This window comes from Eptesicus fuscus, chromosome 10 (assembly GCF_027574615.1).
Source record: "Eptesicus fuscus isolate TK198812 chromosome 10, DD_ASM_mEF_20220401, whole genome shotgun sequence".
In the NCBI taxonomy this organism is placed as follows: domain Eukaryota; kingdom Metazoa; phylum Chordata; class Mammalia; order Chiroptera; family Vespertilionidae; genus Eptesicus; species Eptesicus fuscus.
This window is the reverse complement of record NC_072482.1, coordinates 77,429,943-77,445,492: the sequence shown is the minus strand read 5'-3', so window position 1 is coordinate 77,445,492 and position 15,550 is coordinate 77,429,943. Positions and strand designations below refer to the sequence as shown.

Genomic DNA, 15,550 nt, shown 5'->3' with positions numbered 1-15,550 from the left:
CCCCTGGAATTTGACAACTGATAATCAGGTTCATCTGGAAAAATAAAACACAAGATATGTCTGAAAAAAAAATTATTCTAACCATTCTCACTTCTCAGTTATTTTCAAAATTATTTTTATGAAATTAAGGTTCCCAATGTTTTGAAGCAAGAGGACTCACTTTTTAACACATAAATTGCATCCCCCATGTTATTATTCCCTCCTCCCTCCTAAGAAAGTTTTATTCAGATCTCAATTATCTGGTAAAAAGAGTAACTATGTTTAAAATTAAAATTATATTATATTGGTGAAAGTTAGAATTACCATGAATCAGAATAACACTTCCATACTAGACAGTATCTATTATTCAGAACAGCATGATAACTAACAGATATTATAAGCTGTCCTCTGCAATGCAGGAAAACGCCTTCCATACTGCCAGTCAGATTCAGTATTCATTGCTGCCCCAGGAGCTAACCAGAACGAGGCAAACAGGACCATGATTCTTGCATGAAAACAATGACCATGTCCTGCTCACTGTATCCCAAGCAGCTAGTACAATACCCTTTTCTTACCATAACTTTACATAAAAATGCAACTCACCACCCTGACCCTATCCCTCTTGTTTATTTTATTTTTCTCTATAAGACTTATCACCTGAGCCTGGCCTATGAGCACTGACCACTGACCTATGAGCCAGGAGATCACGGTTTAATTCCCCGTCAAGGCACATACCCAGATTGCAGGCTCGATCCCCAGTAGGGGGCCTGCAGGAGGCAGGCCATCAATGATTCTCTCTCATCACTGATGTTTCTATCTCTTTCTCCCTTCCTCTCTGAAATCCATAAAAAAATATTTTTAAAAAAACCATCTGACATACTTCAATTTCATTTATTATTTTTTTGTCTATCTCTCTCATTAGCAGTAGTCTCTATGATGGCAGTAACAGTGCTATATCCCCAGCACCTAGAAGAGTACTTGTTGAATTAATGAATGGATCAATGGTTATAAACATCAGAAGGTCCTGGCTTACTGATAAATCCTTTGATGCCCAAAGACTCTATTTCCATATAGACCAATAAACGACTGTAAGTTTCCACCAGGGCTGGAGCCAAGGCCACACTGGACTTTGCATGAGCAAGTTTTATCACTCTGGTAGCAATGCTGTGGATAAGGCTGAGGAGAAACAAAAGGAAAGCAAATAAAAATCCCTATTTTTGACATAAATACAGGAGTTATCTATTGGTAGGGAACTTGGTATAAATCTGAACTTATATATATGAAATGAATCAGTCCCACTTTAATCATTTAGGTTGGCAGGACAGTGGTAGTGAGTGATGCACTGTACAATCTAAAACCTAGTCTGGTTTCCATGGTACTCCCACTGTGCATCAGGATCCCTCTCCTCATGCAGGCTTTGGGTACAACTCACAAGAACATGCTTGAATGGTTTCAGTAGGTTTTCTTTTTTAAATATGTAATTAAAATCATTTGAGAAATTTAACTTCTGTTACAGAATTACTTAATAAATCACAGCTAAGACCCAAATGTTGGGTTCTAACAGTGCTTCCCTCAACTCTGTTGCATGCTCTAAACTACATGTGTAATTCTATCACAGTGTTTGCCATCTGAAAAAGAGCATGGCTTTTCTAGAACTGAAGCGGCCCACAGATGAATTCTCATTGACCTATATAGTATTTGAAGTTTGAGCCAATACTTAAGAGCTGAGCATCGACCTATGAACCAGAGGTCATGGTTTGATTCCCTGTCAGGGTACATGCCTGGGTTGCGGGCTCAATCACCAGTGAGGGGCATGCAGTAGGCAGCTGATCAATGATTTTCTCTCATCATTGATGTTTCTATGTCTCTCTCCCTCTCCCTTCCTCTCTGAAATCAATTAAAAAATATACTTAAAAAAAATAACCTCAATGTCCAACAATGTGGAACTGGTTAAATAATCATTTAGAGCCAACCCTGGCCAGGTAGCTCAGTTGGTTAGAGCATCATCCTGATATGCCAAGATTGTGGGTTAGATTCCAGTCAGGGCATATATAAGAATCAACTAATGAATGCATAAATAAGTGAAACAACAAACTGATGTCTCTCTCTCTCTCTCTGTCAAATTAATCAAATAACAAAAAAAATTGTTCAAATCATTTATAGTCACACAAAAGACCTCGTTGTAGCAATTAAAACAGATATTTTTGAAGAACACTAAACTTAAAAAGGTGTTTAATGGATTATTATGGAGGAAAAAAATGATTATAAAATTTAGTAAGAGCCCATTTTCTTAAAATCCATAAATTCATATATTTATACATAGAAAAAAATGACTCAGAACATACACAAAAATTTTATAATGCTTATTTTTCATGGAGGGATTATGTTAATTATTTTATTTGGGTTTATTTGTATATTCTAAAAATCTTATAATAAAAAATTATAATTTTATAATAAAAAACCCTAATTATTTTTTTAAAATGTACTTGACCATAAAACACAACACATAATCATGAAACCAAGTCTATATTATACTGATATCAATTACATGACAGGACCAAGTAAACAGCCCATACCTCATTTTGGCATGAACTGTCAGTGAATCCAGGAGGTTCATTGGTAAGGGAGTAATAGATGCTGAAGCCAAACAGCTCGTTCCAGGAAGAGGTATCCTCATAATTCCATTTCCATAAATAGTTTCTACTAGAGCTCCCATGGGTAATGTAAAACATTCTGAATTTGTAGAGTAGGCATTACACAGCAGGGCAATCTTATAGTCATTCATCTGTAAACTTTTATTTCTAAGACTCTGCTGTAGGAACCTAAAATTTCAAGTCCAATTAAAGAGGAAAAAAATGCAAATAATTTTCAGGAAGTTAACTTGCACTTTTAGAACAGTTTGATTTCATGCAATTATTTACTAATAGTATATTTATTCCTACAGGTTTTATAGTTTCTGCCCAAAATGTAATGTAGAAACACATATAAAAGTATAAGTAGCACTTCAGAAAGAATTTAAATAATTATAAGTTAACAATTAATGAGTATTTTTAAGTATGTATTACAGCTACAGCACTAAGATTCAGAAAGGAAGAAATAACTCATCAATTCATGAACTAGGGTTCTATTTATTATCTATCTGCTTAAGCACAATGATATGCCTTCATTATAGATGTCACTATGTATAGATGGTTAAGGGGTGTCTCATAAAATGAAAGCTAAATGAAATGTGAAGTCTAACTATCTTATAGTCTCTTATGAAGACTTTTTTAGAAGTTCTGGGTGGGAAGTTCAGCTATTCCCAATACCTCTGACTGAAGCCCAATCTTATCTAAAAAGGACACCTCTGAGTAATCACAGCTTAGGGAATGATGTAAGAGAGCACATCAAACAGATGAGCTCAATCAGCCCTGGCAGCCCAGGGAGTGAAAGCCATCTCAGTCAGATCATGATCAAATCCTAAGTACTTAAAAAATTTTGAAACACGTTCACATATTTTTGGAAATTAAGAACTTTAAAGTAAACATATAAAAGTCAAGATTAGACCTGATTAAATACACACACACACACACACACACACACATCATATATACATATTATGTAAACAGGATTAATCTTCTAGTTCTCTGATGCAGATATTGGTCAGTTTCTCTTGGTATGACATACACATTAAATGTTCACCCTTACTGCCAATGAATGTGGGGGGATTTCCATTCTTTACACAAATACTAAGAATAATATTAGTCTATAATCCACCACTTATAAAATAAAACAATTAACTGTTCAGCTACAAACACTTACTCATGGTGAAGGTTTAGGGAATGAGGTATTGGAATCTGTAGTTTGGAGTTGTCATTTTGGGCTTTTCTATTAAGATGAATCCAAATGCAAGTCATTGCAAAGGCATGAGTTGACTGAGGTTTGTTAATATCAGGAACTGGGATACACTAAAAAATATTATCAGAAAGAGAAAAATTAACTAATTAAAACTATTTTACTAATCTATTTCTGATATAGCTCTTTTAAAATTATGCCATAGCCCTAGCTGGTTTGGCTCAGTGGATAGAGCATCAACCTGTGGACTAAAGGGTCCCGGGTTTGATTCTGGTCAGGGGCACATGCCCAGGTTGCAGGCTTAATCCCCAGTAGGGGGCATGCAGGAGGCAGCTGATCAATGATGAATCTCTCCCTATCTCTCCCTCTCCCTTCCTCTTTGAAATCAATAAAAATATATTTAAAAAATAAATAAATAAAAATTGTAAAAATATGCTATATTAATTTACTTCCAATTGTTCTTTGATTATTCAGTAATATAAATCAGAAGATAAAACAGCAACAAAACATTGAAACTATTATTACAAGACTGTTCTGACTTACCAAGAAAATAACAAATTCACAGGTGCTTAGCCAAGCTTTTCCTGCCACAGAGCATTCACAATCATTTAAAAATGTCTATTCTTTAAAAATTAGACACTATGAAATCTTACTGAATGTGATAAATATACGCAAAACTTCTAAAAGTCACATATATACTTTTTGAGAACATAAAAATTTGCTTTTAATTAAAATGTCCAGCATTGACAAGGTAAAAAGAAAAGAAGAAACATATTTCTTAGGAGTTTACTTTATATTAAATCTACTTTTTTTGTGCATTTAAAAATTTCCATAAAATACCCTGGCAGGGTAGCTCAGTTGGTTAGAGTGTCATCCCGATACGCCAAAGTTGTGGGGTCGATCCCCGGTAAGGACACATACAAGAATCAACCAATGCATAAATAAGTGGACCAACAAATCGATGTCTCTTTCTGTCTCAAAATCAATAAATGAGAATTTTGGGGAAAAAAGTCCCATGAATATCTAAGGAAATGCAAATCAAAACCACAATGAAATATCACCTTATACCTGTTAGAATGGCTACTATAAACAACAACAATAACAACAAAAAGAAGTAACAAGTGTTGGAGAGAACATGGAAAAAAGGAAAGCCTTGTATACTGTTGGTGAGATTATAAATTGGTGCAGCCATTAATTTATTCAGAAATAGAACTACTATATAATCCAGCCATTCCCACTTCTGGGTATTTATCTTAAAACACTAATTGAAAAGGCATTTGAACCCCTATGTTCATTGTAGCATTATTTACAACTAAAGGCCAGGTGCATGAAATTCATGCACAGGGGGAAGAGGGGTCCCTCAGCCCAGCCTGCACCCTCTCCAATCCGGGACGCCTCTGCCTGCTGGCCTGATCGCCCCCTAACTGCTTCCCCCTGCCAGCCTGATTGCCCCCTAACTGCTCCCCGCTGCCAGCCTGATCGCCCCCTAACTGCTCCCCCCTGCCAGCCTAATTGCCCCCTAACTGCTCCCCCCTGCAGGCCTGATCACCCCTAACTGCCCTCCCCTGCATGCCTGATTGCCTCTAACCACCTCTGCCTCAGCCTCTGCCACCATGGCTTTGTCTGGTCTAATTAGCATATTATCCTTTTATTAGTATAGATAGCCAAGATAGGGGAAAAACCTAAGTGTCCATGAATGTATGAATGAATAAAGACACACACATACAATGGAATATTACTCAGCCACAAAAAAGAATGAAATCTTACCATTTGTGACAACATGAATGAACCTTGAGAGTATAATGCTAAATGAGTCAGTCATAAGGAGAAAGACAAATACCATTTGATACACGCATGTGGAATCTTAAAAAACAAAACAAAAAATAACCCCAACAAACAACATAAAACAAAAACAAACTCATATATATAGAGAACAGAATAGTGGTTATTAGAGGAGAAAGGTGGATGAGAGGAATGAAGAGTCTCAACTGTATGGTGATGGATGGAAACTAGATTTTTGGGGGTGATTGCTTTGTAGTGTATACACAGATGCCAAATTATAATGTTGTACACTTGAAGCTTATATAATTAAAAAAGAAAAAGAAATGATGAAAATTCCCATAATAAAATGTTTAAAAAATGGCAATCATAAGTACATATTATATTTTACTCAAATACTTTATGTAATAAAACACTGAGGGGGACACACTCAATTAACAAACAAACAAAAGATATTCACAGACACTAATATTATGTGGTCATTCAATGATGTGTATAGATAAAAACAGTATAATGCTTTTTAAAATTGTAAACCTACTTAAAATGTAGGAAAAAAATTTGCTATACTAAATGTTCCATTGTGATTCAAGATAAAACTTCAAAAATAATTTCGTTCAATTTCTTCATTAGACGTGTGTAGAATAATGATAAGAGAGACCTAAGGTCCATCCCACGATTGTGGTTAAGTTACAGAACTGGGGTAAAAACTCAGATTTCCAGCTTCTAAATCCAGTGCTCTTTTCACAAAACCACACTAAAATCCTTAAGCATAATTTAGACATAATTCACTCACTACATTGTTAACCATTTAGTAAAACTTACTTCTTTTTCTGGGTACAGAAGGTCAAAGAGTTTCATGACAGGGAGAAAATCAGCTAGTGCGTTTTTCTGAATACTTCCAGAAATGAACTGCAGGAGAACCCACATCAGATGATCTCTGCCTTTGATCAGTCCTCGCCCTGCTAACTGTAAAAGATGGTTAAATATACATCTACACAGCTAACGAGTTGGATGCAACATTTAAAGAAAAAAAACAAAAAGGAGAAACTCTGCTTTCAGAATGTTAGCATCTAACTTTGGCATTTGCTAATTACTTAGTCTGAACTCAAGACACACCAAGGAAAGCCTTTTAAATTATTTTAATATAATATATATCTTTCTTCCCTGGCCCCCCACTACAACTATACATACCAAAACTTAAATGTTTTAGGACATAATTCAGTTGATCACATGTGCATGAGAATCAAATTTAATATGGGAAAATTACTAAAAATATCTCATCAAAACATGAGGAATGCTTTATCATATGAAAAAAATATTTTTAATTCAAAATTCTCAAGCTTCTCGGCTTTTTGGCTAAAATCAAATGGAATTTAAAATCCTCAAGGACTGGTTATCAAAAAAAACTTCTATACCTTTCCAAATGATGAACTTGTTACTATGGAAACACTTTCCCAGTTTTTCTTCTTGGCAAATTTCTATTTGTCCTTTAGTGCTAACTAGCTTCAAGATCTCTTTGATAAAGCCACTCCTATGTCTTTAATTGGGACTCTTCATTCCCTTCAGGGAAACATTCTTTCACTATGAGAACTATTAAATTATAATCAAATTGTTGTTATCTCTATTTTTCCACTAGTAAGGAGCTCATTGAGGGTCCTATAGTGTCTTTTCCTCTTGTACCCCTGATCTTTGCACTGCAAATATATAGAACGAATTGCAAAATCCAGTTTCTATAATGGTAAGAAAGTGAAGTTAAGAAATCACATAAGCACTGAGCAAAACATAAGGTAGGACTCAGAACTTCTTCCAGGGCTGAAATCACGAGACAATGTCCATACCAGTCTAAAACATACTAATCAACAAAAGATTTAGTACTAACCTTCTGATGAAGAGAAAGGACCATATGTGGAAAACTTGCAAACTGGAAAAGCACAAAGAAAATGAGCTGACTCGAGAGATGCTGCCACAGGAGTTGGCTTGTTCCCCCATCATCAAACTTCTCCTCCGTCTCAGATCGCTCCATGGCATAGACCACCAGATCCACCAACTGGTCCTCCAGCACAGGGCAGCGCTGCTTGTGCTGTTGGGCAGAGATTAAATACAGTATTCCAAAAGCCTCCTGGTTAGTTTCCCAAGTTTCCAGTTAATGGCCATTATTTGTAACAAGAGGCTGAGAAGCATGAAATGAAGTTGAACTTAGAAAGTTAAGGTTAGATTTAGTCTATTAAAGCTGCATGATGTTAGATAATCATAGAGGATGAGTTTCATAAAAAAAATTTTTTTTCAGGTCTCATACAAGACAGACTTCCCATTAACTTTTGACTATCACTATAGACATCATTATTTCAATTTGACAAAGAGCACTGCAGAGTATACAATTTTGTTATTTATCCTTTGAAAGAAGTTAATTTAAAATGCATGTGAAATGGAGATAGCAGTATTAATTTTGCAATCTAAATCAAAATATGAAAACTCTGGATTTCCAGGAATCAGATATTGTGATAAGAAAGCCAAGAAGTGTGTGAATTTATTTTAAAGTAACCACCCACAAGTTTACTCTAACTTTATACACAGAGGTATACATAAATAGCTGCCAGTCTACTCAATATTTTTCAATGTGTGTCACTGATTCTGATACTGAAATGGAAACTTCCTCTGAAAAAAAATTGGTCTCAAAGTTCATCTCTGCTCTTTTCTCTTGTAAGTCAAACATAATGCAGCTTTAATTGTAAATTAGACTATTTTAAATTCTAAAACAAGAAAAAGAACTGAGTTTAAACACTAAAAATGAAAATGCAACTTCCCTTTCTAGAGGCAAAATGATTTATGATTTTTAAAGTGATTTAAAAATATATATTTTTACCAAAAGATATATGTTAAGCCATACTTTCTGCATTTTCACATTTCCTTTATAAAATATATAATATGGCTTAATAGCCAGGCAGTCAGATGCCTTTCTAGTGAATACAATTACTAATATACATGCTTTCCTTCTAGACTTTAGATGTAATTGTTCGTCTTTTGCCATGAAAAAGGGATATGACTTCTTTAAATTTAAGGGGGGGAAATGCAAAATGGGGACGAATTTGGAAAAAAACAAAACATAATGAATAGCATCCCCTCTTTTGCATGCTCTTTGCCAGCTCCAAACTTGTAAAGCTCCAAGATAGCTGCACTTTCTTAAAGCATGCAAGTAAAACAAACGTCTATCCAAAACAGTAAGCATCAATGGTTGTTTCATATTTTTTCCAAAAACACAATGCCATGTTCACAGTTCAACCACATTACAGTTTTACAAAGGGCAATAGTAACACCACCGGTTGGGACTACAGTACTTTTCCTCCAAATGTAATTATCATTACGAAGCAGAGCAAAGTGCAACGGACAACACTACAAACTATTTCTTAAATCAGCATGCAAAACTACTGTGTACAGGGCTTGAAATTCACTAGTTCTGCCAACCACCAACAACCTAAGAAATGTGTCAGACAACACAAATTTAGAGTGAGGTCATTCAAAGTATACAAGAGTCAGAAAAATTTGTGAAAAGAAGTAAAGCCATTATTTCCAGTAGGAATTTTTCATTAGTGGTGGGAATTTGCTTCTAGTTTGGAAACTAACCAATTTGTCACCTATTCCTCCATCCATGATGGTCTTTCATCAATCTGCTTTAGGAAAAAAGAGAAAACTAAATAAAATTGGTTTTAGCATCTGAGTCATTTAGGAGTTAACCTTTTTAATATTAGCTATTTGTCTTTTTTAAAAAAACAACTGGATTTTTACCTATATATTTTAGGGGTGTAGTGATGGTCATACAGTTAATGATTTAAGGAGAAAAACCAAAAATATTAAGATTTGGACAAAGTAAGAAGGAAATTTAGTTAAAGTTGATGTTTTTTCCATATATACCATGACTCAAGATGAGATCCAAATTTTCTGTAAAGAATTAAATCACTCAGGAATCTCTACGGTGCCTAACTGCCCCGGTGATGAGGGTGGCAGAACATCTCTCAGAATTAACTTTCTATTTCCCAGGTATTTTTGGTTAAAGCCAAGGATATTTCTCAAACCAAGTTTAGGGATAGCTTAAACATGTTTGTTTACTTGCCAATTTTAATAATGCCAAAAAAAAAAATATTTGTGCTACTACTTTAGAATAATAAGTTTGGCTTTTGAATTACTAAGATAAGTACTCTAAAATTAAGACTCTCCATCACATAGATTGATTATTTTACAAAGTAGAACAAATGAAAATTTGCAAAGCAGTTAAATAATCTGTAAATAAAGGTTAATTATCAGTCACTAGGCTATGATAATTCTGTAAGCAGATGTACACTATGTGTATGGTTACTCATAACTTGTTTTCTGAAAACTTTTATAAATTTAAGTCTTCATTATATAAGCATATAAATTGAATTAGTTTACATCATTTCTATATGCACGTTTTAACCTCCTTTAACAATATGAATCTAAATTCAACATTTTAACAATTCACATTCTGCATAATAGCTCAAACTATATTGGAACATTTTAAATTTTCTGCTTTTATTAAAAAGCTTAAGCATTGAGAAACATTAATAATAACCTCTACCCATGCCCCTGATTCTTTCCCATCATGATTTCAAATGGCAAATGATAAGGCTTTTTTCGGTCTTAGTAAACATATTCTAGCTAAGTAACCTCTAACACGTGTATATAACAGTTCTGATACAGCTTTTGTGGTGAAATTTTAACATGTACTTAGGTGGACTTAATTTTAAATAATTATTTCAGTGCTAGAAAACAAATTTTATGTAATCCTCACCCCATAATATTTTTTCCACTGATTTTCAGAGTGGAAAGAAAGAGAGAGAGAGAGAGAGAGAGAGAGAGAGAGAGAGAGAGAGAGAGAGAGAGAGAGAGAGAAACATGGATGTAGAGAGACATCAATTGGTTGCCTCCTGCACGCGCCCCTACTGGGGCCGGGGTTTGAACCTGCAACCCAGATACCTGCCCTTGACTGGAATTGAACCCACGACCGTTCCATGCGCAGACCGATGCTCTAACCAGTGAGCAATGCTGGCTAGAGATAGAAAACAATTTTAAAGCAATACCTATTCAGGACCAGCTGGGAAAAAATATCCCTTTGTATGTCATTTATTATATTCTCTGCCAATAAGAACTGGAGCGCTGTGCCAGTTAATACCACTTTAATGGTGCCTTTCAAAGATAAACAGTGATTAGTCTGGTACTTCACTGTCGCAGGGTAGCCAGAGTTCATACACCACCACACAAGAACTTGAGTAGCATACGGTTTGTAATGCTCTTATTCAGTAGAAAGAACACAAACTCGTGTAAACACTCAAAACAGTATTCTTCCACTGTGAACACTCCACTTTGCTGGTCACAGAACTGGGCTATTTATGACCTTCTAAATGTGACCAATTTTAAGATAAAATATAGCCCAATTCCTACTGGAAAATGCAATATAAACAGCTCTTTAAAGGTTTCAAGCTTTCATTAATTACTGCATTGCTAGAGAAAGGACAAGAAAGTACAGTGCAGGATATAATTTTGTAATGATAAAAGACGTGATAACTTATTTTTAATCATATGCTTCTTATACTGTGTTTTCTCATTTTCTTTACTTTCCAGATGGTGAAAATAACATATCAAGTCAATTCAGCACATATCTTCCATCTACAAGTTCACTCACTACAGTTTTCTACAAAACAACTACTGATGAATTGTAAAGTTTTGACAATGTTTACACTTCAGTGGGACCAATAATAATAATGTTCTGTCAGCATTTCCATTATAAACTTTATTTTTTATGGATTTATGTCTTAGTCATAAACTTTTTTTAGGTTGAAACTTGTTATTAAAATGATGGGATCAGAGATACTCTTCTTTGAGTTGTTTTGTCAGTTTTTGGTTTGAGAAGAGCTATGCCCCCCCCCCCCCCAAAAGAAAGCAGCTAATGATAGCTAAGGCTCTCTGGGGGAGGGTACTTGCAGCTCAAGTGACCACTGGTATATTTATCCTCCAATTGTAAAAAAATTGAGTTGTTGGATTTAAAGTTCATTGCAAAAATTAGTTTTAAGAAACAGCATAAAGCATTCTTTCAAAGTTAACTCAATACTTACCTCTAACTCAAGTGAAAGTTGATCAGAATTAATGACTGTGTATTTAAGGTGTTAAATTGACAAATTAATTATATGAGGTAACTGTCATATACTGTGAAGCAGTTTCACTTTTCACATGTACAAAGGCTTGTCCAAACAAGGAAACTTGGTAAATTTTTCAGAAGAAAAAACTTAAAATAATAAAAGAGATACTGCTACCAGGGTGAGGTTTGGCATGCAAAGTTTCAACACTGAGCAAGTTTTATGGCCAAGCTATATGTCCTTAAAAATAGGGCTTTATAAATGGAAGCACTGGCACAACCTTCACTATAGTATTGCAAACAGTAACGCTATTTTATATAACCTAGACAAGAACGTCTTTTTAAAAGAAAAAAGCTGGTCTATTTTAATATGTTGGGCTCAAAAATTTTTAACAAAAATAATTGGAACCACTATTTTGCTTAAAATCTCCAAGGTGAAAAGTCTGGGAACAGACTTGGGACTGTATAAGAGTTTGATTTATAAAGTTTGGCCACAGTGTCCTTTTCCTGCCATAGGTGAGCTTCAACCGAGAGGAGCTCACTCTAGGAGGACACATCCGGCAAAGACTGACAAAGAAGGGTGCTTGTCAGGCAGGTGTGGGGTCACCTAAGAGTGTGACATTTCTTAGTCAATCCCCATGTTTCCAAAAAAAGCCTTTTCTGTATAAGGTTTACCACTCCAACTTTTAAAAGGAGCATATCTCTATTAAAGTGCTTTTTCTCTTCTTTGTTTTGTTTTTAATTTTTCTTTTTTAAGACAAAGCAACGTAAGTATTTTTATTGATGTTGTTATTTATTTATGTTTTAAAAGTCTGGAAAGATAAAGGCCACCACAAATCTTTCCATCTCTAAAAATTCCACCAGGCTCACGTTAGTCCTAAAGTATGAAAAACAGTAAAATGGAGTGGGGAGAAAAACAACCCATCAAAAAAGTGATAGGCTTTATTGTGTGCCAGGTGTTGTCTCTTTGTTAAAAAGAAAAAAAAAAAGAAGGAAAAAAAAAACACTCACCAAAAACCAAAACCAAAAACAATCCACCAAAAACAACTCTCATATCCCAAGAAGAATTTGTTCTAGTGGCCTTGGTCTTAGCATGGTCCTGCCAATTTCAAGCCCCGACCATACATGAATTCTCTAAACGGAATCAGTGGCTACAAAGCGGCCAGCGTATCGTTAGTCACAATACAACAGTAAGGTTGTGAACATACCTGAGCAATGTTCAAGGTCTAGAGCATTGGAGGATGGGCAGGACAAGACAGGACAGAACAAAAATAAAGGAAGAAAAAAAGAAAAGACAAAACAGTGACTATGAGGCCAGCCTCAAGGAACCGAGTCAGCACAAACCCTCCCACATGTTAAACCACCAAAAACATATTACCCCCCTCCAAAAAAGAAAGAAAAAGAAAAAAAGTCAGCAATGAGGCCATGCTGAAGATATTATGGGTTATCAAAAAGGACACCCAAACGACAACAAAAATAAAAAATTAGGGTTAAATCATGTGTAGGTTTCTCTGGCAAAAGGTATACTTGAAACTGGCCTTATAGAAAAAAAAGCAATGCAAAATAAACCAACTTTCAAAATATCTTCTTTTTAATTTAAACATTCTGAAAGCAATATATATATGATAGGAACAATACATTGTTTAATAAATCATATCTTTTTTTAAAATCACCAAATACTTTTTAACTGTTTTGCTCAGTTAGCTATAGCAAAGAAAAGAGAAAAGAATAGGGCAGATTCTACACAGAATTTACTAGGTTTCCATCACAGTACAGTACCTGCTTATTTAAACCTAGCATAGTGCAGACCATATCCCTGGAATAAGGCTGCTCCAATACATATCTCAACAAAGCAGTCTGTGGTTCAAACAGATCCTTTAAAGAAAATAAAAAATAATTATTGCTTCAAGATCAAAGTAAATTCAAATAATTTGAAATTGGGACCAAAAAATCCTCTAAAGGCACTTGTTACCTGCACACTGTAGGCAGTATCTAGTAAAAAAAAAAACAAAAAAAAAAAAAAACATAGGATTTTAGTGCTCGTCGAAATTAATCTATTCCATCCCTTATTTGATAAGTGATGACTAAGGCAGAGGGACTTGCCCGAAATCAGAGTCTAAACTTAAAAAATGACTTCAGCTGGCCCCATGAAAGCCTTAAGCATCACTGTAAGGAAAGGATTTCCTGCTCAGAAATCTAATCAAAGGGAAGCGGAGGCAGGTCCAATCACCTCACACAAGTGAAAACAAACACTATTTTCAAATTTGGAGAGGACAAATGACTGACAGCAGGGTTTAAGAGTGTAGGTTTTGGCATCATATTGCCCGAGTTCAAATTCTGGTCCTACCACTTCCTAAACATGGGACTTAGTCAAGTTACTACCCATTTTGTGTCTCAGTTGCAACACCTGTACAATGGAGATATTAAGATGATAGTTAAAAATAAGAATTTCACCAAGTAAAGTTTTTAGAACACTGCCTGGCACATAGTAAGCACACAATAAATTTATCTGTTTTCGTTAATACTGCTATCATGATGAAAGTGAAAGTAAATTCCATTTAGTTTACCACACTTTCACATTCCAAAATTTTCTGACTAATATGCCAAGACCTCAGATTGTCACCTTACATTCACTATTTAGCCCGCCTCACTTTTGAACAAATTTTCTAGTTACTCTACATATCACTTTTGACATAAAACATGTACATGAAAAATATCCAGTCTTCCCCATAACCTGCTGTTATCAATCCAACACCCAAAATAATATAATGATCTATCAAATCTCATTATAGAAGTATGTTTTTACCTCGTTTCATTTCACTAATATTTGTGGATTTTTTTTCCCTTTGTTTTCTATTCCACTTGTGTCCTGTCTCCCCTTTTTAAAAAATCTAACAAATATGAGGCTCACTCTTCAAATTTTAAGGACACTGCAAATTTATTTTCAGTCCTCCCTTTGTGAAGGAATGAAAACAAAGAATCAACTTAAAGTCAGTTTTCTAATTCCAAGTACTTTGCCAGAGGTGGACCACCGGAGCCTAAACACCTGAAATATCACAAACTAGAGTTTACTGGACTCATACATTAAACCACACACTACCTTTCACTACGTATTTACTTCTTCAGCCCTGGCTGGGTAGCTCAGTTGGTTGGAGCATTGTCCCGATACACCAAGGTTGTGGGTTCGGTCCTCAGTCAGGGCACATACAAGAATCAACCAATGAATGCATAAATAAGTGGAACAACAAATCAATGTCTGTCTGTCTCTAAAAAAATAAAAATAAAAAAAATCAATAAATAAAAATTAAAAAAATAAATATTTACTTCTCTAGTCTATGAAGAGATGACAATTTAGCATCACACATATATTACAGGATGAAGGCTGTTAGGCCAAAAGTTCCATTATATTTAGCAACATACCTTATCATATGGCAGAAGGCCTTTCAAAGGAAAACGAAGAGTTGTAGGATCCAATTTCCATGAATTACACATGGCGCCTGAGTTATTTACAACTGGCAGAAGGCTGCAGCGGCCTGTATGTATTACAAAAAACGTTTTTAAGTAATTGCTAACACAATACTGGTCCTTCATTCACTCTATAAATACTTAATGAACATCTATGCCGAATCAGACGCTGGTTTAAAAAATGTTTGAATTAGATAAAAATTTGGAAATTGTCTTTGATTATTTTTAGTCCAGATGGCTGGAGACCAATATGTAAGATTGTGAACATACTGTGGGCCTGAGGGTATCCACAAAGTCTGATACCAATTTGTACAGGCCTTCCAAACTCAAACATGTTGCATTTGTTCA

General features: G+C 35.0%; 1 protein-coding gene across 1 annotated transcript in view; it reads right to left on the bottom strand.

The window, feature by feature from the left end:
* The window catches only part of MED23 (mediator complex subunit 23), a 43,938-nt gene that overhangs the window by 18,039 nt on the left and 10,349 nt on the right, over positions 1-15,550 (bottom strand). The window contains exons 9-15 of the mRNA XM_008162466.3: positions 15,158-15,270; positions 13,517-13,612; positions 7,472-7,672; positions 6,415-6,558; positions 3,781-3,926; positions 2,556-2,801; positions 1,013-1,155 (exon numbers count right to left, since the gene is read on the bottom strand). Coding sequence (XP_008160688.1) covers positions 1,013-1,155; positions 2,556-2,801; positions 3,781-3,926; positions 6,415-6,558; positions 7,472-7,672; positions 13,517-13,612; positions 15,158-15,270 — 1,089 coding nt within the window. The remainder of the gene's footprint in view (positions 1-1,012; positions 1,156-2,555; positions 2,802-3,780; positions 3,927-6,414; positions 6,559-7,471; positions 7,673-13,516; positions 13,613-15,157; positions 15,271-15,550) is intronic.